The sequence below is a fragment of the Periplaneta americana genome, chromosome 7 (genome assembly GCF_040183065.1).
Source record: "Periplaneta americana isolate PAMFEO1 chromosome 7, P.americana_PAMFEO1_priV1, whole genome shotgun sequence".
In the NCBI taxonomy this organism is placed as follows: domain Eukaryota; kingdom Metazoa; phylum Arthropoda; class Insecta; order Blattodea; family Blattidae; genus Periplaneta; species Periplaneta americana.
Window position 1 is genome coordinate 84983279 of NC_091123.1, and position 26787 is coordinate 85010065.

Sequence of the window (26787 nt, forward strand, 5' to 3'; positions counted from 1 at the left end):
AGATCCAAGGTCACTGGAAATCATCATTATTAATATCTATGGAGGCAGTCATTTCTTGCTTAATATACAGCAGCATGATGGAATAGAGACACCGTTAAAATACTGTGCTCACATTTATGATACACTGCTGCAGTCTGTCACGCAGATTCTGCATTACTGATTGCACCATGTTGTGTGGTATGGCTGTGATTTCTTTTTGTATAGTCTCCTTCAGTCCATCAATGTCCTTTGGTTTCCTAATGTACAATTGAGACACACGGTAACCCAGAAAAAAAGTAGGCACATACTGATAGATTGGGAGAACGTGTGGGCCATGGAATGTTTTCTTCTGTGGAAATCACATGGTTTGGAAACATTTCAAGCATTGTAATGGACGACATGGCAGTGTAGGCTGTAGCTCAATCTTGCTGAAACCATATGCTGTTGAGATTGATTCCATGATAATGTAGCTCTGGAGTAAGGAAGTCTCCTAACATCTCTATGTACCGATCAGAAGTCACTGTCACAGTTTTGTCATTCTCTTCAAAGAAATAAGAATCTACAATTCCAAAACTGACAATGTCACACCAGATAGTTACACGTGGAGTATGAAGAGGACGCATATGAAGCTGCTATGGATTTGAGTCAGACCAATGACGAAAATTTTGTTTGTTCACTGTGCCATTTAAACGAAAATGTGCTTCAGCACTCATCATCAAGACCATTTCATCAGTAAAAATGTTAAAGTTTTCACAGAATGTCATACGATTTGCTTTATCACAGTCATTTAACTCTTGAACCACTACTATTTTCTAAGAGATAAAAATTTTAATGTTTACATAGAATTCTTCTCAAACAGATATAAGATGAACTTTAAGCAGCAGCATGTTTGCTGGTTGAGCAACGAGGACTTCTTACTATTGCCTGCCTCACTCTTTCTATGTTTAATGGTGTTCTCATGGCATATACAGGACTTCGTGATTTATTCTCTGCAAAAGCAGTTGATTTTAAGTTGTGTATCCATAACTTTATATTGTTTCTTCTAGGAATGCCGCCATGACGTGGAACAATAAAATGTCGAGTTGTGTAATGAGTAATGACAACTAAGTCACCATTTTTTTTTAATATTTCCACTACAAAATAATGGTAATTAGCAATCTATTGCTCCATTTTTGCAACAATGACGTATGTAATGCATGTGTGTAATAACTCGCCTAAATATTGTTACCAACTTATTGTATGATAAAAATGTCAGGTCTCATGACCCACCTTGTATAATGTAATTTAAGCAGTCAATCCTAGCAAATATGCCAAACTGCACCAAAATTAATTTTATTCCTGCCTTATGAAGCAACAATTATTTGTTCTGTGTTGCTCATTGTTGTAAACAATATATTTTTATGGAATGTGTATGGGTGTGCAAGTGTATTTTAGCAATATTCCCAAACTAATAGAAATAAAATAACCCAATTTTTGTTTAACAAGTGTCAGGCACTGCCAGCAGACCCATGCTCATGCCTTTGTCTCTAATGCTGCACCTACACAGTTCAATTTTCTATGCGTGTACACATGCAATCTAGAAAGAATATTGTAAGAATCAGGGTTAAAACACGTGTTCAATTAAGATACATGAAGATTTAATGTCCATATGGTGTGCCGTTCTGAACATTTTCACTACATATATTAATATTAAATATAAATCTTGCATGCATTGCTTGAATGCGTAAAGTTGAAAGAAAAGTTGAACTGTGTAGATGTACCTTTAGAGTAGTCTCATGGAGAATGTTTTAATAGTCAATTGCTTACCTTGCTGAAGGGGCATGTACAGACCAACCAAAATCGCTAAGAATGATATCACCTGTTGCTGTAAGCAGGATATTTTCTGGTTTTATATCTCGGTGAATAACCTTATTCAAATGACAATAATGGAGAGCATCTGCAACTTGATATACATATTTTGCTGCTCTGGAAGAAAAAAAAATTATCAGCGGGTGTATGAAAAACCTCCATATAAATAAAATTTAAGTAATTTAACTATTAATATAAATGTTGTGAATGACAAAAAAGTATGCTAAGGAACTGTAATACACACATACTTTCTTTCAGAGAAACACTGCTTTGGTGCATTCTTCAAATGTTTGTAAAGCTCTCCCCCTTCAGCATAATCCAATACCAAGAATATTCGTGTTTCATCAAAGAAGTATGTTCTCAAACACAAGATATGAGGATGCCTGAAAAAAATATTCAATCTCAAATTACAAAATGTATAAGGTCATTCAAAAGTCACTTCTAACTTCAAAGCATCACTGTAGCTGTAATTTTAATTTTAGTTCCTATTTTATTTTATTTTGTACATTCTCTTATAGACCTATATCTGAACTGCAGCCAAACACGAGTGCTGCTCATTCAGTCCTCAAATTTTGTTAATATTACTGTATCTTTTTTATATTGATTATATTATTTTATTTCTATTTGTTGTAATTATATTCTGTATATTAAATTTAAATAATAAATAAATATAATATTTGAGGTAGAAAAAACCACTCTGTCGGGCTAACAATGGGATTTCCATTTGTTACTTTTTGTATTTCCATAGTTGATAGTTGTTGATTAAGCCATTAATGATTTTAATACTGCTACAAAAAACTTGAACTTTCAAGTCATGGTTCTATCATTAAATGTTGCGATACAGCTAGTGCAATGCTATTATGGGGGGGTCATTCCAAGCCAAATCATCCAGGTCATGACACCCACCTATTGAATTTTTACTTGAAACTTTTGTGCAATTGTTTCTTAGTTCATTTCATGAACTCGGTCAATTTTTATGACTTTTTGCTTATTCTCTTGGAAGTAATTGCAGAAGTTTGACAATGTGTCTTTGGATGGCGATTGTCAAAAAAACTGCTGCTGCTGCTTCTAGAGAAATGAAAGTAGACATAACTTTTTTTATTATTATTCTTCCATACCAATAATTTAGAAAGGCACGTACCAAGTGACAAAAATAAATAAATTACAGGGGTCACTTCATGTCAACTTAACCAAAGGGTGTTGCATAAACACCACTAAATTGGCTCATCTTTTTTTTTTTTTTTTTTTTTTTTTCAGTTAGTTCACAGTACAGAACTTGTAAACCTCGCAAGAAAAGCATTAATTGCAATTAGTTTAGGAACCAAAGCTGTCCAAACTTCTAAAACCAATATTTTTTTTACTAATAAATATTTTTTAATGACAACTGAGTCATCAATCATTGCATTTATTTTTAAACATTTTATCACTGAGTGTTACTGTTCATTACTGGAAGAAGAAGAAGAAGAAGAAGAAGAAGAAGAAGAAGAAGAAGAAGAAGAAGAAGAAGAAACTTGTTCCTAACACTGCTTATTAAACACATCATAAAATAGGCAAGAACTTTTCCAAAATTTTATGAAAATATTGAATTTTAGACAATTTATTTTCCATGTGCGAACATGAAGTCTAGTTTTTATTTTTAATGCAATAGAATCTATATATACAGTATACGTGTATTACAGGAAAAAAACTGTCCTAATACAGCTAACCAGACATGAGATAAGATGCCCAGAAGTTGACAAAAGTTTAAAAAAAAAAATCGTAAAAATGGCATTTTCAGCTATTAAAAAATCAATGTCTGGTACCTTTCACGAATATCATTTTATTTTTCACACAAACTAAATTTGGGCCATCTGAATTTCCCAGTTATAACATATTGTGCATAAAATTCAGGTAGCCCAAATTTTGTTTCTGGATCTGTACAAAGTTACATCTTCCATCTTTAGTGATATAGATACTTCCTACAATTTTTTTGCTGACAGTGTTTTTTAAATGCTCTAAAATACCATATTAAACCAGAATACAATTCAAAACCAAAAGCTGCCAAAAGAAAGCATTTCAAAGAAACTTTCTTTGATGCTCTTCTACAAGTCTCCAGCAGCCCAGTTTTGAAAGAAAATAGGCATTGTGTTCCCTGGAGTTTCTACAATTACTAGATGGGAAAAGTTAATCGAAATTCCAGCCATGTTTCAATCACAATTTTTTTTTAAACCTACAAAGAGAGTTTACCCACGCAAACCTATCAAGAGGAGCATGTATTATGTCATTTGTTGAAATGTCAATAATGAGGCATTTGAAATATTCCAAAGATCTGGATCTAGTAGAAGGTTTAGAAGATCAGGGTCCTTTGGGAAGGAAACATATAGCTACAAATTATGCCCTGGTATTTATGATTGGAGGAATTTACTCCAACTGGAAGTTTCCTATTTCGTACTTCTTATCACATAAGGGTGAAACATGAAAATTTGTGTACCGGTATTCTTTTACGAGAACTAATAGTACTATTACAACAAGCAAATTTGGAATCAAAAATAATTGTCAGTGACCAAGGGTCTAGCAATCGAGGTACTCTGAAAGATTTAAATGTTACCCCAGAACCCTTTTTTATGTTAAAGAGGAAAAAAAATCTATGCCATTTACGATATTCTCTCATTTATTTGAAAGTTTCATAATGATTAGCTAAATGGGAATTTCAATCCAAATGGCAAAGTCATAACATTTCAGGGCCAGCGGCGGATTTTCAGGGGAGGCAAGGGAGGCCGTGCCTCCCCTAATATTTTACCAGAACACAATATGACAATAATAATTCCAGCTGAATTAAGATCACAGACAAGTTAAAGCAAATGACAAACAATTCTTCCTTTTATATTAATTTTTCTATTCACTACGACTAAGATGTAAGTTACGTAAAGTCGACCACATCCAGTTGGTGTTGCCCGCTCGCTTTACTGTAGATAGGTAGTACAAATAATTCGTACTGAAAAATAACAGATAGCGCTGTAACCTGTATAGTCGACATCTTGCAGCCTGCTGTGTCTATGCGAGAGCGGGAGAGAGGAGTCCGCTACATGACGCTACTCCCCGGTAACCATGACAACAGCAGTTCAACCAATAAGATAGCTGATTAGAAAATTGTTTAAACTTGATAGAACGCGCGAGGGGAGCAGATTTGGAGACGTCCTACCCACCGCTGACAACTGTACTGCTTATAGTCACGGCTGGTTTCGGCTGTATTGGGAAGCTCTCTCTCTTTCTCTCTTCCTGGTTTTAGAAAATTGAGTCACGTGTTGTTAGTTTTCTCACCCTGCGTAAAAGTTTTCATTTTATGTTGTTAGATTTTCTCTTGTTTGCGGGTGTTATTATTTTATTCTTTTGTGTTACGAGATGTATTTACTTATACAGTATTTTAAATATATCGAGAGTTTAGAAACAAATGCAGATTTGTCTCTAGCTTCTTCTAGTAGCAGTTATTCAGTATGTTGTGACCTATTTGATAGGTTTGCAAAGAAAGAGGATCGTCAAGTTAATTTGCTATAAAATTAGGCTATGTAATAGTAAGGAGCAAGCCCCGGATTCTTAGGTTCGAATCAATTTTGTTGCTATCTCGTTACTCTCGAAATATTGCTTTTCTTATTCGTTTAATGTAGCAAAGCGTAACAGTCTTAAATTCAATATGACCTAAAAAGACCTAATTCGTAGGTTAGGACTTGCAGTGTCCTAAAGAGAGGAAATCTTTACCAAGCCGTTGTAATATATTAATAGTATGTTGTTTACTTTTTTTTTTTTTTTTCCCGTAAAATCATATAAATTCCTAAACATAAGATTTAAAATCCTAAACCATAAATTGGAAAATCTAATTTTAATTTCTTAAAACCTATAACTTCTGCGCTTGGTAATGAGGTACGTCACAGTCATTATATTTTTATATTCTCATCATTCACGTCTTGGCCTCCCCAACTTTCAAACCCACCGTCCGCTACTGTTCAGGGCATAAGGAGAGCATATCAGATAGAGACGAACGTTAATGAAACTGACAGTTATTTGTAACCAGATACTTTCCAGAAGATTAATGTAAATATGACAATAAAACATTATAATAATTCAGTTGCTTCAGCAATAAAAGGATGTATTGAAACTGATGAACTGCAAAGTAATATAACAGAAAAAACAGCCAATTTCATAAAATTTATGAACAACTTGTTTCACATCCTCAACAGCAAAATTCAGTTTTCAGCCAATTCTTATAGACTATGTAAGTTCACCCATAGTGAAATAAATTTCAGAACAGTCTAGCAAAGTGCTCACAGTTTTGCATAAAATCGACTTAAAGAATGGAAAAGTAAGCACTCCTTCCTACTTTACTAGATCAGTGCAAACAATGCCATTAGGCCTATACAGTTTTCTAAAGAGCAGGAAAATGGGTGTGAATTCTTGTTGACTAACAGATTAAATCAAGATGTCTTTTCAGAACCAATGTTATAAATTCTTTAATGAAACCTGCTGAAGTATGAATTTGTGAAACTGATAAAGATAACACTTTGCCAATAAGCGATAGTGCTCCACTGACTGGGAACATTGAAGTCAATTAAAATAACTGTCCAAATTGATAGTATACTGTCTACTGAACTATCTCTGTAATCTGATGTGTCTGATGATGCCCTCAACTCAAATACATGTAATGGCACTATTTTGCTAAGAATGCAAGAGACAACTACAGATGAAAAAGATGTACCTGAACAATGTTCTGTCATATATTTTGCTGGATACTTAGGAAATAAATGTAAGAAGCAATATGGATATACTACATGTAGACTCCCTAACTGAACAGACTAAACAAAGAGATGCGAGAACAGCTGTTTATCTACACTATAATAAATCTGTAAGCGAAATTTTTCTGGTAATTTTCGCTTTTCCAAAAATAATTGATGTTAACATGTATAATTAATCATCCTGAAACCGAAAATCGCTTTTTTGAAATTTTTGTATGTATGTATGTATGTATGTATGTATGTATGTATGTATGTATGTATGTATGTATGTATGTATGTCTGTCTGTCTGGATGTTTGTTATCTTTTCACGCGATAATGGCTGAACAGATTTCGATGAAAAAAAAAAACATAAATTAAGTCGTTGTAACTTAGATTTTAGGCTATATGGCATTCAAAATACTTTATTTAAAAGGGGGGTTATAAGGGGGCCTGAATTAAATAAACCGAAATATCTCGCTTCTTATTGATTTTTGTGAAAAATGTTACATAACAAAAGTTTCTTTAAAAATGATTTCCGATAAGTTTTATCCCAGGCAAAATTTTGATAGAACTGATATTTAAGGATATACAAGAGTTTTAAAATAACAATACATTTCCACTGCTGCCTCAGATTATAGTGTCGTTATTCCGTAACTTCTATGTGCAAAATATTAAATTTTTTAGTAGGAAGAAAAACAAATTTATTCATTCTATGGTAGTAGTGCATAGGAGATCGTGAATTTTTACATTTTCGAAAGAAAGAAATATAATTAAGTTATATATAGTAGATTGTATTATTTGCTGCATCACTATTTAAGTTATTTAATACAGCAAAAATCTGAAAATCGATATGTGACATAGGAGTTATTGCAGAAACGACAACAATGGCTACAATGATATCAAAACAAATGACTCCGTCTATTTAAGGCGGCCTTGACGTTTATCAATATTAATATAGGCTACCGAGAATATTTTGTGTGTTTGTATGAGGTAATCTCAGAAGCTAATTAACCTTCACTATTTGAAATTTGTAGTTTCTCTAGATGGATGTAATGCTACAAGAGGACTGAGGTAAGATGAAAAGAAATCTGTACGCACAGAAAACTTGATATTCTGTCGAAATATTGTATAACTTTATTATTGCAACTTTATTTGATCCACATAAAATACTCAAATTTTATACACTCATTTTACCATAGAGCTCACTGGAGCGGAGTTATTTTAAAAGGTGTCATGAAATGGCGTTCCTGCGCTCATATTCGTTTTCTGTGTTTCTTAAAATAATATTTATTTTTTATTTGCATAAACAATGATATACAACCCAGCGAGTTGGCTCAGGCGGTAGCATTTGAGACACGCATTCGGGAGTCCTGGGTTCAAACCCCGTGGCAGACTAATCTGACTGAGGTTTTTCATGATTTCCCTTAGTCATAAAGGCAAATGCAGGATTGGAAAGATACATTCCATTATTCATCACCGCCTCAATTACCAATACCAAAAACATTAATCAAAGTCTATAATCAGTTACATTAACACAAGCCATCTACAACACACAATAGAAACAGGAACTCAACAAGAGTAAAAACGGCCTGCTGATATACTCACACATTCTAAACACGCGACATGACCACAGGTGTTAAGGCTTGAATAAAATAAACTTATTTATTAAAGGATGCATTCAAGACTAATTTAAAAAAAATGTTAAACGAATTATATTTGCATCAAATGAGTGGTCTCTGGACCAAAATGATAGCATTTTAATTATTTAAATACAATTTAAATTAAGTGACATATTAAACCATTTATTCTTCTATCAAACATAAATGTTCCCTGAACCCAATGTTCTATTTTAATTATGTAATTACTTGGTCAATTCCACGATAGGTTGGACATTGAAGTTAAAAATTAAATTTCATGTTCAGTATATGTTCTTTATATCATTTTCTTCAGGAAAGTTCATATTTTCAGAAATTAACAGAAAAGTTTGATTTATTTAATTCATCTTTGTTTTACATACATCCGAAGTGAATATTTTTAGTGTGTACTTTTGATCTGTCGAATTTACTTTGGCAGTTTGTTGCCAAACCATAACGTAAAATTAATAAACAAGGCTGTTCTCTGTTGTAATTCTATTAACAGAAAGAGAAGACTTTAAAATCAGTGTCAATTTACTTTTATGAATGTCAGTGAGTTTAAAAATTTGCTATTTTTAAAATAAGTGTTTTTATTCGAAATTTTCTCGGGCTTCCAGCCAGGTCATAAGTTGGTGATCCACCGACGTTTCGAGGATGTTCATCTTCCTCATCTTCAGGGTTAAATGATATCTGAGGGTACCTAGCTCCTTAATTTATAGTGCCAGAAGGAGTCAGCCGAGGAGCTGTGCGCCAATTGGCTGTTATTAGTGCGGACTGCGGCGAGAACGCTGCCGACTTGTCGTCTTGCTTTGTGCTTTTCGGCTGAATGACCTTGGGGTCTCACAGTGGGCTCGGCGGACGAGTTCTCATGTGTCCTCCGCTGATGACGGCCCGTCATCCGGGCGGTGAGAAATTTAATAGCCGGTGCCCATGCAGCGCTTAGTTGGAGACCCGAGTCCCGGTTCAGGTTACCGCGTTCCGCCGCTATGGCCAGGGTTTCTTTTACTCTTCTATCCCAATAGCCCGCACACTTTACCAGGACCTCGGTGTTATTGAAATTAGCCCTATGGCTTTTCTCAATGCAATGTTCAGCCAATCCGGATTTTTCGGGCTGCATTAATCTGATGCTTCTTTGATGTTCCGAAAGACGCGTCGCTATTGTGCGTCAGTCTGTCCAATGTAAGCCGCATCACATTCACACGGGATGCGGTAGATCCCTGGTACTCTGAGGCCTAGATCGTCTTTTACTGATCTGACCTTGTTCCTGATTTTTGGCGGAGGTTTGTGGATTGTTTTTATTCCATGCTTGTGGAGCAGTCTGCTTATCTTTCCCGACAACTTCCCTGTGAATGGTAGACAGGCTGTGGCTGGTTTTTCCGCTTCTAGTGAGTCCGTGATGGGCTGCTGCTTCTTGTGTCTTGCTCTATTCAAAGAGGCCGTGATGTCTTTAGCCAAATATCCATTCTGCTGGAGGGTGAGCTTCAGGCGTTGAAATTCAGTGTCTAATTGCTCCGGGTCCGATGTAGAGACGCTCTATGGGTCAGTGTGTTAAGTATGCCCATCCGCTGCGCTTTGTGATGGAAACTATTCGCGTTCAGGTACAAGTACAAGCAATTAGAGCACGGAGAACACAGGAATTCTGTATTTTGATTTATTGCAGGTAGTTCCCTCAACACATTATTAAATAGGTTTCAAATGTTGCTAAATCTGAAATTTAAGTTATCAACAGTCATCAATACCTGTTTCCTCCAAAATCTTACTTGTCTGAAAGATTTCCCACAAAATTTACATTAAGCTGAATGTTTGGTCGAAAGTTCTGATTTACATAAAAATTATAGGCTACAAACGTAAATGTACTTATGTTCTATTTTAGTTAATCATAGTACTTTTCTATTCTATAACATTATTTCTTACTTACTTAACAAGGAATGAATTACTGAAGATATTAACCACTAGCATAACCTAAAAATAAATGTAGATTGAGCTGCTGCATTTTTAGGATACACGAAGCTGCATGTTAACCATGCAATTATTTATTTTAACGTTTTGAGATAGCTGGATACCGTATATATTTAATTGCAGAATGGGGAAATCAGCAGCTGAGAGGCAACCTGAATGCCCTAGGCAAAGAAAATTAAATAAAGATAAAATTCTGTGGTGTTCGAGTAAAGGGGAATAAGTAATTTTTTGTGCAGATGGAATTTTGTTCCCCAGATGAACACACAAGTTAAATTATACAAGTTAGTGTGCAAAAATGAAAAGAATACTAGCAGTTGTTGTGTTTTGTGTAGAAAAGTATTTTCAGTAAGAGTTCCAAGTTTAAATTTTACTTATCACCAAGCTCATTTTATGACATCTCCCTTTACCCAAACAACACAGATATGAAGACTATTTGCAGAAGGAGAAAGAGAGGGACAAGCTTAGGAGAACAAAGAAGCTATCAAGAAAAGAATTTACTGCTCACAGTAAGAAAACAAAACTGAAAGTTTAAAACTAAAGAGCAAGAAAAGCTGCATTAATAAACACTAGTGTTTTCAGTGAAACGAAATTCCAGTCACTAGGAAAAGCTGTCCAAATAGCAAAAATTGAGACAGCTCTGAGTATGATGCTGCTTAAGTTGTTGTATTTTGTTTTGTAATTACAGTTTTAGTAAAATTTATTAAATTCCATTGTGAGAAATATAAATTTATATTTAGCATTTGTTGAAGTGAGCATATATACTAAAAAGTAAATTTATGTTAGGAACAACAGTTTAATATCAAAAGCGAATCTGTACTTCTAGCCACACTATTTTGATTTTATGGCTGTATTTTTTTATTGTTTCTATTAAATATTTGTATTAATTTACTTTAGAGCGTCAGAAGTACAATTTTGAAGCTGTAAACATCATATTTGTATTTTACTAAGTGAAAGTTAACTTAAAAAAAATTGCACACTTTGAAAACATATGTCTACCATTGATATTAGGCTACCAGTACTCTTAAGTCTATGTAGTGAACTACAGAAAATGTATGTTCTATGAGTTGAACAAAAAAAAAAAAAAAAAAAAAAAAAAAACCAATGTGAAATTTCTTCAGACAAGTAACACCTGTCACATTATTAAGTAACACTCGTCACATAAGGTTAATTAAATTGTAAGTGTAGGGCTTAATATTTTAATTACATCCATTATATCACTCGATTCCTTGAACTTTCCTCTCACTGAAAATAGGTAATACAATTAATTTAAACTGTGAACTTCACAGAGTTATCAGTTAAACTGTATCATTAATTTATGCATGTCTTTTTCATGTTACACCCGTCACATTGTTTATTTCACTTATATCACCTGACAAATAATGGTTACAAAAAAAAATAATTAGTTGTGTCTGACAAGCAAGAAGTGGAGATTCAATGGAGTATAAAAGGACTAGTAAAAATATTTTATTAATTATTGTATTCCAATTAAATTTCGAAGAATCTCTTTCTGAAAGTAACACCCGTCACAGTGGAATTGACCACTTTATATTTATTTCTAATAAGTGCAGCGGAGCGCACGGGTACAGCTAGTATTAAATAAAACTTATAGTAACGTTTATGACATCAGCACTGGACTCTGTGCACCTACTATTGACTTTCTGCATATTATTGACAAGTGTTTAAACATTTTTCAAAACTTCTTTCCAGACATTTTTCATGAAAAACAACTGAAATCAAAGTTGCTAAATGATCTTGAGGTTTCATTATGGCTGCATGATAAAACAACAAGGATATTAAATATAAATTTTATTCTGGAACATCTGATTCAATGCAAATTATTTTATAATTGTAAGATGATAAAAGGAAAATCACTGAACAAGTATTCCAAATTTTCCAAAATCAGAATACTTAAAAAAAATTGATGTAAATAATATTATAAACAGTGGTCGAAGTGGCAAAAAGAAAGTAAACCAACATCTGAACTTGCATTTTGGGTCACAGACATGCAAATGCATAATCCCGTGTTGATATTATAATATACGGGGTAATATTTTTAAGCCTAATTTTGATGCGGAAATAATGGCTATTCATATCTCACTCCAACACCTACTATACAGAATAGATAAATTTCAAAATGCTGCCATTCTCTCTGATTCTAAAGCAGCATTATATGCAATAAATTCATATAAAATGATGTCAATCCAAATTAAAGAATGTCACAAAATGATCCAACAACTTCAAAAACTACAGAAAAGAATTCAATTGCAATGGATACCTGCACATTGCGGAATTGCTGGAAATGAAACTGCTGACTTTCTTGCCAAAAAAGGATCCAATTTAATTCAGAATACAAATACAAGCCTACCTTTTACATCCATCAAAAGACTAATTAAAAATAAATATAAAATCAAGCAAAGCCAAGCACTATGTACCAAAGCCAAAGATAAAAAATGGAGCATTTTAATAAAAAAAACAGAAATTATTCCAGAAATCCCACGTAAATCTGCAGTAGCGAAATTCAGACTGCTTACAGAACACGATTATTTGGCCAAACACTTGAATAAAATAGGAATTTACACAAATCCAAATTGCCCTCTATGCAACAAAGAAGAACAAATGACTGAAGATCATCTACAAACCTGTGAAGTTCTAACTGATGGATCCACCACAGAGAAATATTGGAGAGCAAGAACGCTAATGGCTTCGTTGCCAAAGCCCGGCATTAGATAACAACAACAACATATTTTTAAGCCTTATCCCCATATATTTCCCCACATTACGATCAGTGATTGCAAAGACTGACATTGCATGCGACTGCAGTCTTTTCCTGAGATGTGGCAATGTTGCACCTTTCTTCTGCTTTTCTTGGCATCTTCTGGTACATACTTACAAAATGTAAACATATATACATAAATGTTCTACCCCAGGGCAGGTCTTTCACTGTAAACCCAGTTTTCCCCAATCTTTCCAATTTTCTGCCTTCCTCTTAGTCTCTACATATGAGCCATATATCTTAATGTCGACTATCATCTGATATCTTCTTTTGCCTCAAACTCTTCTCCCATTCGGGGTATTTCGGGGTATTTTAATGTAACGTTTTTATGTATATGTTATTATTAAATAAATAAATAAAATAAAATAAATAAATAAATTCACCAGTGCATCCTTAAGTAGGCCTTTTCTTCTCAGTCAGTGATCCAACCAATTCCTTTTTCTCTTCCTGATCAGTTTCAGCATCATTCTTTCTTCACCCACTCTTTCCAACACAGCTTCATTTCTTATTCTGTCTGTCCATTTCATACACTCCATTCTTCTCCATATCCACATTTCAAATGCTTCTAGTCGTTTCTCTTCACTTCGTCATAATGCCCATGTTTCTACCCCATACGATGCCACACAAAACACTTCACTACTCTCTTCCTTAATACTTTCCCCAGAGGTCCGCAGAAGATGCTCCTTTTTCTATTAAAAGCATCCTTTGTCATTGCCTCCTTTTCACTTCCTGGCAGCAGCTCATGTTACTATTTGAAGCCGTTCACTTGCTCTACTGTCTCATTTCGTATTTGCAAGTCTATTTTCTTTATTTTTCTTCTGACAATCATGGTCTTCGTCTTCTTTGCATTTATTTTCATCCCATACTGTTCACAGCTGTCATTTAGCTCTAGTTAACAAAACCTCTTCAGTTAACAATGCCATATCATCAGCAAATTTTATGCACTTTATTCTTCTTCCTCCTACTGTCGCCTCCTCCATGTTCTAAAAACAGTTCTTCACCAAATTCTCCAAGTAGATGTTGAACAGGGTAGGTGATAAAGGGCATCGTTGTCATACTCCTCTCCCTATTTCACTTTCTTCAAACATTTCTTCTCCTATTCTGACTTTGACTTGTTTCAAATAAAGATTACTAAACAGCCTCCTGTCTTCCAGTCCACACCTATTTTCTTCAGAATGTCCATCAGTTTGTTCCAATCCACTCTATCAAACGCCTTTTCTAAATCCATAAATACTATATGCACTTCTTTATTCTTCTCTAGGTATCTTTCACCGATTATTCATAGTAGTCCAATACTTTACATATTATTTCCCTTGCCTATCTATGTAAAACTTGCACCTTTCCTCTTTTGGGATCCAGATCCATGATTACTTTCCAGACGCTGAACTTTTTTCAAAATTGCATAAAACTCTATATAAACCTGTATAGCTAATAAGCAACAACTCTCTCAAGAACTGAACATTCGTTATACCTGTTACAGAATGATGCAATTAGTTAATCAGTAAGAAACCTCACATGCTCTATGTCCCTTGCACATTCATCTCAAAACTCTTTCCAAGCTATATCCTAGTCTAGCAAGGTGTAGTACCAAGTGACAAAGTGCAAAATCTTAAACAGCACCATAATGACTAAACAAATGTTGAGTGAAATTTTACCAAATTACCTTCAAATATCGTATTACACAAATACTTACTTCAGATGAGTCTGTATTTCAATTTCTCTCATTACTTGATGTTCCACGCGGCTCTTCACCAGTTCTGATTTAAACACTACTTTTATGGCTACTATTAAGCGTGTGTGTTTCTCTCTTGCTAAATATACCCGTCCAAATTTGCCTCTGCCAAGAGGACAACCTATTTCAAAGTCTTTCAAACTCCATTTATAACTGAAAAGGAATACCATGAATAAATTTATTTTCAGCACAAATTTCACATCCACAGATATCCTCTGTAATCAATATCTGAAAACTTCTACTTATCTGTTCCTCACATTTTTTTAACATTGGACAAATTTATTCATTTAGGTTAGTACACTATAGCATAAAATGTAATTGTATGTGAGTAGTGTCTATCATACACTGCATTCATCAGTTTCACCTCCAGAGATCTATCAGCTTCAATTTATTATAACATGATGATGATGATGATGATGATAATAATAATAATAATAATAAACACCTAAATAAAATTATTATTTGTGAAATAATATAAAATGTGGATTGATCAATTTGATTCACTCCCAACCTATTTATTCTCAAATAAATAAACTAACCAGAAACTTAACAGAAAATATAAAACCTTCTAAAGAAAAATGTATAACATATTCGTATGTAACAAGGTAAGATAAAATAAACAGGAACTTTAGCTATAGGCCTACATATGCAACAACAGTAAATGATAGTCATACATTATACAGAATTACCAGAACTGCCTAAAAATCAAAATGAATATAAAAAAAACAACCTATAAAAAATTAAGAAAAACTTAACATGCCTGCATGACCAATTAGGTAAGAGTGTTAAATAATGGAAAGAAGAAAGAGATACAGTCATCTATTCAAGAGAGCAATACCGGTACATTAAGGTTTAATATAAATGTATGTAAGCTATAAAAAATAACAAAATTTCTGACAATAATGGATTACCAACCAAAATTTACATATCAAGGGCATCATACCAGGAGGGTGTATGAACAAAACTGCGGGTTTACATTTGAGCCATTTAGATATGGAATGATTTTTTGTCCACATAATAAGGTACTTTCTTTGATTCTTTTTTTTCAGTGAAAATTGTGGTGAAAACTTGAATGAAGAATTTGACCTGACATTGCCACAAATATGTCCATTCAAGTTTAAACCCATACCTTCTTGTGATGTAGAGAAGTCATTCTCTATCTACAAAAACATATTGACATACACGCATAGGAACCTCGCAGAAACCAATTTAGAAATGTTGTTAGGTTGTTAACTGTGTAAAAAAAAAAAAGTGAAGTGAAATAACATTTGGAACAAAAATGGAAGTTCATATTTTAATGTATTTTTCGCTTGTTCGTGCATACAACATTTTAGTCCCAGAACAATTTGGATTTAGGAAAAATAAAGGCACAGAAAATGCAACATTTAGTTTAACTGACAAAATTTTGGAGGCAGTTAATAAAAAATTACAAGTTGGAGGGATTTTCTGTGATTTATCCAGAGCATTTCACTGTATAAATCATAAAATGCTGCTAGATAAATTAGATTATTATGGAATTAAAGATTTTGCACACCAATGGTTTCACTCATATCTCATAGATAGGAAACAGAAAGTTGAAATCAATACAACTATGAAATCTGCATCGACATGGGGAACTATTAATAATGGAATTCCTCAAGGATCAATATTAGGTCCCCTACTTTTCCTAGTGTTTATAAGTGATTTTGTCCCCCTAATAAAAGATGTAGGTCATCCCATATTATTTGCAGAAGACACAAGTACAGTAGCTAATTACAGCCAATAACTCCAACACATTCCAATCTTCAACAGAGGAAATTCTCTTCAAAATATGTGACTGGTTCTCAGTCAATAAATTGGTATTAAATTGTAACAAAACTAACATAATTCAATTTAAATCCTGTGCAAATTCAACCTCGCAAATTTCTAGCGCAATAATTAACAATAGATCCCTATTAGAAACAACAACAACCAAATTTCTTGGCTTTAAAATCGATAATGTGTTAAACTGGAAAAATCACATTAAAGAAATTACCCCCAAACTAAATTCAGCTTGCTTTGCTATTAGATCTATGCAAAAGATAGTAAATATCAATACCTTAAAAACAATATACTTTGCATACTTCCACTCGATAATGAGTTTTGGAATAATATTCTGGGGAAATTCCACGGATAGTAACAGTATATTTCTATTACAAAAAAGAGGAATTAGAATAATGGTAGATGCCAAATCTAGGGAATCGTATAGGACTATTTTTAAAAAATTACAAATAATGCCCATGGCTTGTCAGTATATCTTTTCATTAATAAACTTCCTCGTAGGGTGACCTCACCAGTAGTTGACCAGGGCCCAGTAGTTGACCACATGGGAATGTTTCAATTAAAAATAAGCATTCTGGTAAAACTGCAAAATATTTCTTCAGTTATATGTAATCTTTAACATCTCTTTGTTTCATTTGATAACAGTATAATACGAAATTATGGTGTTACAAAAAGCAGGAAATTTGGGAAACAAAGCTTGTGTTTGCAGTATGACTTCAGCTGGTGCTTGCTATTAGGGAAGTTTGTAGCAGGTGTACAGAAATCTGAACACAGCTCTGAAATATAATTATATTATATTGAATGAATGCATATTTTGCCTTCTACATAAGCTATAGGAACTATGTATACACACATTTTCAGTTTTTATAGTTCTTATGAGTAATTAATAGGAGTGGTCGTTTACTAGTTCTTAATTTTTATCAAGCACCAGTAGTTGACCAGACCGGTCAACTACTGGACCAGTTTAAAATAAAGTCATATCCAGTAGTTGTCCATCACTTGCAAATGTGCTCCTCACTTTTTATGTAAACTATGTAGATTGTATGTAACCTGTGTTTCAAATGTTTACAACTATTTCTTATGGCTAGGTTAAAAAAATGGAAACAATTTCTTCAGATATATAAAGTAATCCTAAAATAATGTAGTTAAGGATGCTCAAATGACTCTATTCCAATTCGCAAATTGCAAGAAAATATGGAATACTACATTCCATCCTGACTAATAAGCTGAAGTCCACATCTGTGGAGTAACAGTTAGGCATCTGGTCGCGAAACCAGGTAGCCAGGGTTCGATTCCCGGTCAGGGCAAGTTACCTGGTTTAGATTTTTTCCGAGGTTTTCCCTCAAACCAACCTGAGCAAATGCTGGGTAACTTTCGGTGCTGGACCCCAGACTCATTTCACCGGCATTATCACCTCCATCTCATTCAGGTGCTAAATAACCTAAGATGTTGATAAAGCGTCGTAAAATAACCTACTAAAATAAATAAAAAATAAGATGAAGGATAGAATGCCTCATCCTAAATTGATGGTCACTGTAATTGCCAAATTGTGTGCAGAAAATAAAATTCTTCTGTTTGCCTTGCTTATAAATGCTACATACATTCTACAACCTGCTGATATTTCTGTATTTGAGCTCTTAAAAACTGGACGGAAAAATGCAGTTGAGGATTTGCCACATGAATATTAGCGATGTGAAGTATAAAAATCAAATTTTGGTCAATCACTAGAAAGAATGTTAGATGAAACAGACACTCCAAAATGGTTTCCTTAAATGCGCCATCTTTCCATTTTATGCAAACGCAGTGCATTATTCTCGATGTATTAGTCTTGAGTTTGTGTGTGTTGGTGGAAATGGAACTGTGAACCTAAAAACCAGCAAAGTTTAATGTGAAATATCAGTTGTATTTGGAATCGGCTATGAAAGCTGGATGCACTGAAGAATTCAGAACTGTTGCAGCAAATGAAAAATGAACTGGAGATGACGTGGCATCTGAACTCTCCTACAATTGGTTAAAATTATAGAAAAGATACATACAACCCAATAATTCTAACATATTGACTTGTTGAAGAAGCACAGCAAAATGGAAAAGAAATACAGACTGAGGAAATGCAGCATATGATATTGCGAGTAACCTTCTACAAGATCGTTAGAATTTAAATATTAACAAAAATAAAGAAATTAGTTAGTGGGGTTTAAAAAGGGCACGTCATAAAGAAAGAAATACAGAAGGAAGAAAGAAAACACAATGCGAGGAAAACACAAGAGAAAAGAAACGGAATTAATCAAGAAAGGTCTAATAGCAAAAATCCTTAAAAAAAAACCAAAAACCTCTCAGTTAAGTAGCTCTGAGTTAGAAATAGAATTCCAGACTTCATCATCGGACTCTGATGACATGCCTTTGGGCATTTCTGAGGAAGATAGCAACAACCAAAGCAGTGGTGATGAGAACCATGTGAAATACGGATCGAGGGGCATTGTGAAATATACAATGAGGAAAACTTTGTGGGAAAATTGGTAAAAAAAAAGAGGAAGAAGATTTTGATGTATTTGCTCAACAAGTGGCTGGCACAAGAAGATACTGATACTATATCTTAGGATACAGTGCAGTGTATTTTTTCTGAATGCAGGAAAACTATAAAAAGACACACTTATAGGATTCATATTTTCAGTTTTACAGGTTAAAATCTTGATTAAAATGTAAGTGCATTTTATGTAATAGAATATAAGTGTGTCTTCTTTGTTAAAATAGCTATATCTAATTTGTTTTAGTAGTGGTCAACTACTGGTCGAAAACTGATCATTTACTGACACATTGCGGTCAACTACTGGTATTTTTGTAAGCCGCTAGTTTAAAAATAAATTTCATCATGTTACATTGCTTCAAACAAATATTGAATAGCACCATAGCTTTGGTCAATATTTCATTATTCTTTTACTGTAGAAATTTTTTCCTTGTGACTTTATTTACAAACAAAATGAAGATTTAAGAAACGAATGTTCCTTAGCTGGTCAACTACTGGTGAGCTCACCCTATGTAATCGTGAAAACTTTGTAACTAATTCAACAGTTCATAGCATGAATACACGTCAAAAGAATGACTTTCATACTCCATCGGCAAGTCTATCATGCTATCAAAAACAAGTGTGTTATATGGCAGTAAAAATTTTTTATAGCCTCCCTATCGATATAAAAAATGAAACTCAAAACATAAGATTATTTAGGGCCAAATTAAAGAAGTACCTAATTTCTCACACCTTCTATTCTGTAGGTGAATTCATGACATTCAATAACACTTCATAAAATTGATACTAAAACTTTGTGTTGTACTAGTATACAATATTGTAAATCTCATCTGTATATATTTCATCTAGACTGTGACTATAAATTAAGACTTTATAATAGTATTAAGTTTTTTGCCTTGTTCCATATTCTAGCTGTAAAGCAATATATGAATACCATGGAATGTTAATAAACACAATACAATACAATACAATATTTCATAGTCTGATAGTGCATAAATTCTCATCTCTAGTCATCACTCCCCACATCTGATGACAGTAAAAAAAAAAACAAATACCAAATTCGCAATATATTTATCATTATCTCTGCCATAAATGTAATAAACTTAATAATATTGTTGTGCAAAAAGTGTTTCATTTAATCAAAATATTAGGCCTACTTTAGTAAAAAAGAAAAAAAAAAAAAAATATATATATATATATTTTCAACCTTCTAAAACTCTGCCTTCCCCCTTTCATGCTAAGAATGATAACAATAATGACTTACGGTTTTCCATTCCTGGCAGTAATATGTTCGATCATACGTTTATTTAGATTTCTTACATAATCTCTATACTGTGGAGGACAATCTGGTGGAACCAATGATTCATCAGCTTGATCACAATCACTTTCAAGTGACATAGCTCTGTAAAATAAAGCATTTCCTTTAGCCCATATAGCCTAATGTTGGGGTATCCACAATTGAACATTATAAAACTAATTCATATAATTTTTAATAGGTTTTCTCCTCATATGATAGTAAACATGTATTGTATGTGTAGATTATGTAGATAATACTGAGAGTATTGATATTGTAAAATGACAGAGTGTATCTGATGATGTTGACATGCTCAACGAAAACGTTCATACATCACACAACTTATTATGTAAAGGTTAGCACCTAACAAAATATATAAAGTAGTAAAGTCAACGACTGAAAAAATAAATTTCTAACCCTAATGTGAGATTAAATGGAATTATCTCAAAGAATCTATAAGCACAAAGTTTTTTGGTTTAGAGTTGGATAATCATTTGAACAGAAAAACACACACAATAGGCTAAATTGAGCTCTGCCTAATATGCATAAAGATCCAGTTATCTTATATTGGCTACATAAACATCCTTTCATACTTCGCATACTTTCATTCTGTAATGAGATATGGATTAATATTTTGAGGCAATTCATCTGAAAAACTAAACATATATTTGTTTTACAAAAGAAAGCATAAGGATAATGGCAGTTGTGTATAAAAGAACATCATGTAAAAAAAGTTTCCAAAATTTAGAAATCTTGACCTTCCTTTGTGAGTAGGCCTATATATTCTTTACCTGATGATGTTTTATATTAAAAATCAAGGTACCTTTAGTACTAATCAAAACATTCATATTTTAATACAAGACACAAATCAGAACTCCATCCACAGTCTAAATTCTTTATTTTTAACTTGTTTATTTTACGACACTTTATCAACTGTGATAGGTCTTAGTTAAGTTATCTAGCATTGAGTGAAATGAAAGTAATAAATCCCAGCGAAATGAGTCCAGTGTCGAAAGTTACCTAGCATTTGCTCTTACTGGGTTGAGAGAAACCCCCGGAAAAAAACCTCAACCCGATAACTTGTCCAAACCAGAATTTGAACCCAGGCCCGCTCGTTTCACGGTCAGATATGCTAAACATTACTCCACAGGAATGGACTCTAAGCTGTTAAAAAAAAAAAGAATAATAAAGGAATTCACTATTCTTCAATGCACTGCTTAATGACCTTAAAGCTTCAAGAGTCAAGAGAAATTTAGGTTCACAACAATTATTACCACATTTCTACGTAAGTACTCTATCTTCTACACAAATGACCAATTAGCCTATTCAAGTTTGTAAATTAAATTAATCTAGGTTACTTGCTAGGCTATTTATTGTACAGGCCTAATTATTAATTTTGCATTAGCTTAACTGATTATGCTTGTAAATTGAATTAATCTTCTTGATATGTACTTATTGAATATTTCTGTATACGGTACCACAACTGATGAATTGTAGCCTATATGCCATAAATCGAATTAATCTGTGTTTATGCTTGTAAATTGAATTGGTAATCTGTTTTCTATGCATTGTATATTTTTATATAGCTCAACATAGCCTATGAATTTTTTAGGCTTGTAATAGGTCTATTGAAATAATCTGCTTGCTCTGTGTTGCATATTTTTGTAATAGGTCAAGTGATGAAATGAATACGCTTGTAAACTGAATTAATTTGCTAGCCTCATCTCATTTCGTAAAAAATGGTTGGTGAAACTAGCGCTGAGGTAGTTCCAGTGATTTCGGAGGTGAAAATCGTTTAATTTATAACGGTTTTTTTTAGAAGCAGTCGATCATATATGCAAGGCATAACAAAATCCTGAACTAACCAAACCTAATCTGTCACAGATTCGTATATGCAAGGTGTGTGACAGTATAAGGGGGAAAATTTCTGTGTAAGGATACTTCACTGCCAACAATTCACTTAAAATATTAAAAAGAGCAGACTTGTATGTTTGTCGAGTGCGCATCATCATGCTAACGAAGACACGAGGTTGGAATTTTGGAGAAAGAGGAAAAGGAAAGTATTCGTGTTCTGAAATGTATCCAAAAGAAGAAATAATACTGGGATTAACGTTCACCTGTATCATATTTTCGTGCGAAGCACTTGTCACTAATCTACTCTACACAACCTTATCGCTGACAGTGGTGATACACGTCACCAATCTATCTCATTAAATCCTACTTTATTAGGTCTACCGACAGTGGAACTTATTTATTTCATCGAACCCTACCTAATCTACTCACTGAGAGTGGGGCTACTTGTTACATTTAAATATCTGAGATGTAGGAAGCCGAAGTAACCTAACATTTTCCAATAGTAGATATGTGTAGGCCTACATAATTTTAGACAGTTTACGGTTTTCTTCCTTCCCCTCTACACCAACCTAACCTTGTGCATATCAAATAAATTGCTGGAACTAAAAAGTGCGTTTTTGTAAGCGTAGTGATGAGCATTCGACAACCGCAAACAAATATGAATAAAACTATACAAATACCATATGCTATTTATAAGAAAAATTTCGGTACCCTAGTGAAGCAACCGTACACTAATTTTTCTCCCTTAAATATCAAGAATAATAACACCAAGTATTAAATACGCACATTAAGTTCCTCTAAGATGAAATTACACAAAACAAAAAACACTAGCGTACTGGTAAGTTTCTTCGTTATTTACAGTAAGACTTAAATTAGGGTCCTAAATTAGTCTTTTAAGTAAGACTCACATACACACGCCCCTCACTAACACTAATATACTATTTTTTTTTTTAACAAATTAACAATATGGTACTGAGAAACCAGCCTTTTAAATAACGTTAGAAATTCAAATATGTCACTCAAAACCGCCAACAGTGTGTATCAAATTTTCACTTAATAGGTAAGGGAAGCCAACATAACGAACACAGAAGCATACCTTCTTCTGCTTTCCCTTCATAAGATTTGAGTACGTGCTTCCAAAATGTTGAATCAAAAATATTAATTATATGAAGAAGTTTTGATTACAAATATTAAAACATTAATCATCATAATATATTTGTTTTAAAGTACACAACATTCAATCAAGCGAGGGCGATGACAGAGCCATCTTTCAGTAACAAGCCATAGGTGCGTAAACAGCGAACGAACAACGAGATTGTTGTGACAACGCGCGATAAACGAAGTGTAGAAATTGCTTTCTATTAGAGAAAATTTAATAATTAATGATATAAAGTGTTTTGCGTTTGAGTTTTTTTTTTGTGTTGAAAACGTTAAATAATAGCTGCTTATTTAATTGAGTGTTTTATTTTTGTGATTTTTCGCTTTATTTGTTCATAACTACGTTAATATGAATAACAGTGGGGCGTGCAATACACCATCAGACTCTGTGTTACAATCAGAGAAAATAAATATTAGACAATGGGTATACTGTATTTTTTTTCATGGAGTGCAGATTCATAGAAAGGACTTTGGCGACAGACCTTCTACTGCCCCCCTACTAATCGGTTGTCATAAATAAATGTCTTCCTTACTGTGACGGAAATCTTGTCTTCTTCTGTCAGTAACCAATCACAACCCTCGTTCAGAAGAATTGACAGACTCCCGTCAAATCCACGTGGAGGCAGAGTTGCCGCCTCTTTTCCGAATTCCAAGAATGCCGTCGAGGGTCACCAGGATTGTGGCAACTGTGCAATGTTGGGACAGGGGACAGGATGGAATTGTCAGAGGTGATTATGTAGGAAGTCATAAATCTGTAAGTGGGTGTTCAAAGGAACCACCGAACTGCACTCCTTGAAATAAAATAAAGTATAGTAAGAATAAAGCTTAAGTATTTTCTCAAGATTTATACTCTTGGAGAGATAGAGTGGGTCATGAAACTAGTAAGTTTGTGTTCAATGGTGATATTATTAATTAAGTGCTTATAACTACATCCAGCAAAGTTCGTAAGTGAATTTAAACTATATTTGTATTATTGACAGCTGAAGAAAGTGTGGAAATATTAGGAACATTTGCTTTACTCAAATAATATAATATTATATAAGTTAAATATGAGCAATTTGGTTATCTGAAACAGATAGTGTTTTGATTTTATCATAAAATAAAAGAACGCCTTCAATATGCAATCACATCAACAAGACGAAGGCCAAGTATCCTTCCCAAATCAAGGCCCTCCAGTTAACTCTTCTACATCACGTTCCATGATACAGCCTTCAAAATTAGTCACAAAACGACAATATGAAGAAATAACTGAAAATAATTCTTCTAATTCTGATGAAAGTTTTTTCACACCAAATAAAAAAACAAACAATTTCAGCTTCTAAAATAAATTCTAAATATGTAGTCGATCTAACTACCGTCCACAACAAGTTCTCCCCTCTCGAGGAGATGGATGATGAAACTGATAATGTGACGCCAGCATCAACACAAGAATCAACCTCCACTAGGCCTACTCCCAAAATCAGAGTACCACCAATATTTCTTCACGCAGTAAATAATTACCAGCAGATAATATGCGACATAGATTCCATTGTTTCCAATGAGTATTCAACACAACAACAGAACAAAGTCTTAAAAATTAATACTACTACTGCTGCTGACTTTCGTTGTTTACAAAATTCTTAGAAGAATCACAGTTCCCTTATCATACTTTTCGTAATCCAGATACCAAGAGACTGGAAGTCGTTTTACGCAATGTTCCTCATTCTCTAACAGATAATGATGTTATCTTGGAGCTTAAATCCCTCAACCTGTCTGTTATTAAAGTTACCCGGTTTTTCTATAGAGACAGACAACCTATGCCGCTCTGCGCAGTGGAATTGGACAACAATGAACAGGGTAAGAAGATTTTTGATATAAACAAATTCAATATGCTCTCATTAGAGTAGAATATCGCCGAAAACCCCGAAACACTCCTCAGTGCATAAAATGTCAGCGTTATGGTCACACTAAAAACTTTTGCCATCTCACACCATGCTGTGTGAAGTGTCCTCAAAATCATCACTTTTCTGAATGCACTAAACCTAGAGAAGCCGAACCAACATGTATAAACTGTGGAGGAGCACATTCAGCAAGTTTTAAGGGTTGTAGTTATTATCTTGGCTTAAAGAAAAGGTCTGATTCAAATCCTCCACAGCAAAACCTCTCAACATCACCGCCAACCTTAAATTTGCAAAATTTTCCTAATCTTACAGCAAATTCTCCTTATGCCTCGCCATCTACACCTTCTTGGCCACACTCAGTACCTATTTAAACAAATGTTACCAATAGCTTCAATTCAAGATACCTCTCCTGCTACAGATGTTATTGGAAACTTAATTCAATTAGTGATAACTTCCCTGAAACCACATCTACCTGTGATTAAAACTTTCCTCCTCCAACTTGTCACAGGCCTTCTCAATAATGAACATTAATGTCAATAAAACTTTCTCTGAACTGATTATTTTAAACTGAAACGCAAATGGAATCAAAGCTAAGCGAGGAGCTTTCTTAGAATTTCTCTCTCAACGCAATGTAGCTGTAGCGTGTATTACTGATACTCATCTTATTCACCCAGAGAAGTTTACAGTTCCTGGTTACAGTATTTATAGAACTGATCGTGTTGCTCCCGAAGCCTCTGGTGGTGTGGCAATTATAATTAGGAAAAATATACAGCATCACTCAATACTTCTGCCAGAACTGAACTATTTAGAAGCCTGTGCTATTAAGATAACTTCACATAACCTTCCACAGTTTACTATAATTTCAGCATATAAACAACCAATATTACGTTTGAATTCTCAAGATGTTGTTAATCTTTTTTCTAATACTACACCAACAATACTTTTAGGAGACTTAAATAGTAAACATCAAATATGGGGATGTCGTGTAACCACACATAACGGATGACGTTTACTATCTCAGAGGAAAACTCTATTCATATCGATGCACCTTTGCAACCCACGTTATATCGACCTAACATATTACCTGATATACTGGACATAACTTTGCACAAAAATATTCAGAACACCTCAAACATGCGTGTTTTACATGAATTAGACTCCGAACTTTGTCCTGTTCTGATTTCATTTGACGACAAACCTATGCTTCGCCCTCCTCCCAATCGATTTATCGAGGGTACTATAAAGTAGAACAACTTTTATCTAAACCTAGACGATGTTTTGCAGCCCACTAATAACTTGAAAACAATCACCGATATTGATGCAGCAATTCGTACTTTCACTGATGCTATTCATCTATTCGAGCAGCAACGGTTCCGACAAGACGGGTACATAGAAAATCTTATCACGAAACTCTTCCCTTAAAAATAAAACGGCTTATAAAGGGAAAACATCAAACACATCGATTGTGGCAAAAAAAAAAAAAAAAAAAAAAAAAAAAAAAAAAAAAAAAAAAAAAAAAAAAAAAAGAGAGAGAGAGAGAGAGAGAATCGTGGAAGCATCACCGCCTATATCAATTAACGAGAGAGGTAAAAAAAATTGTTGGACG

General features: G+C 33.7%; 1 protein-coding gene across 2 annotated transcripts in view; it reads right to left on the reverse strand.

Moving 5' to 3' along the window:
* aurB (aurora B) overlaps window positions 1-23172 on the reverse strand; it is a 37415-nt gene extending 14243 nt beyond the window's left edge. The window contains exons 1-5 of one of the 2 annotated variants that reach the window (XM_069830975.1): window positions 23052-23172; window positions 20260-20397; window positions 14633-14824; window positions 2076-2210; window positions 1786-1944 (exon numbers count right to left, since the gene is read on the reverse strand). In XM_069830975.1, the coding sequence (XP_069687076.1) occupies window positions 1786-1944; window positions 2076-2210; window positions 14633-14824; window positions 20260-20393 (620 nt within the window). In that variant the 5' untranslated portion in view covers window positions 20394-20397; window positions 23052-23172. Of the gene's footprint in view, window positions 1-1785; window positions 1945-2075; window positions 2211-14632; window positions 14825-20259; window positions 20398-22929 lie in introns of both variants that reach the window. The other variant, XM_069830974.1, reaches the window with a different exon arrangement.
* Between the last annotated feature and the right edge of the window lie 3615 nt (window positions 23173-26787).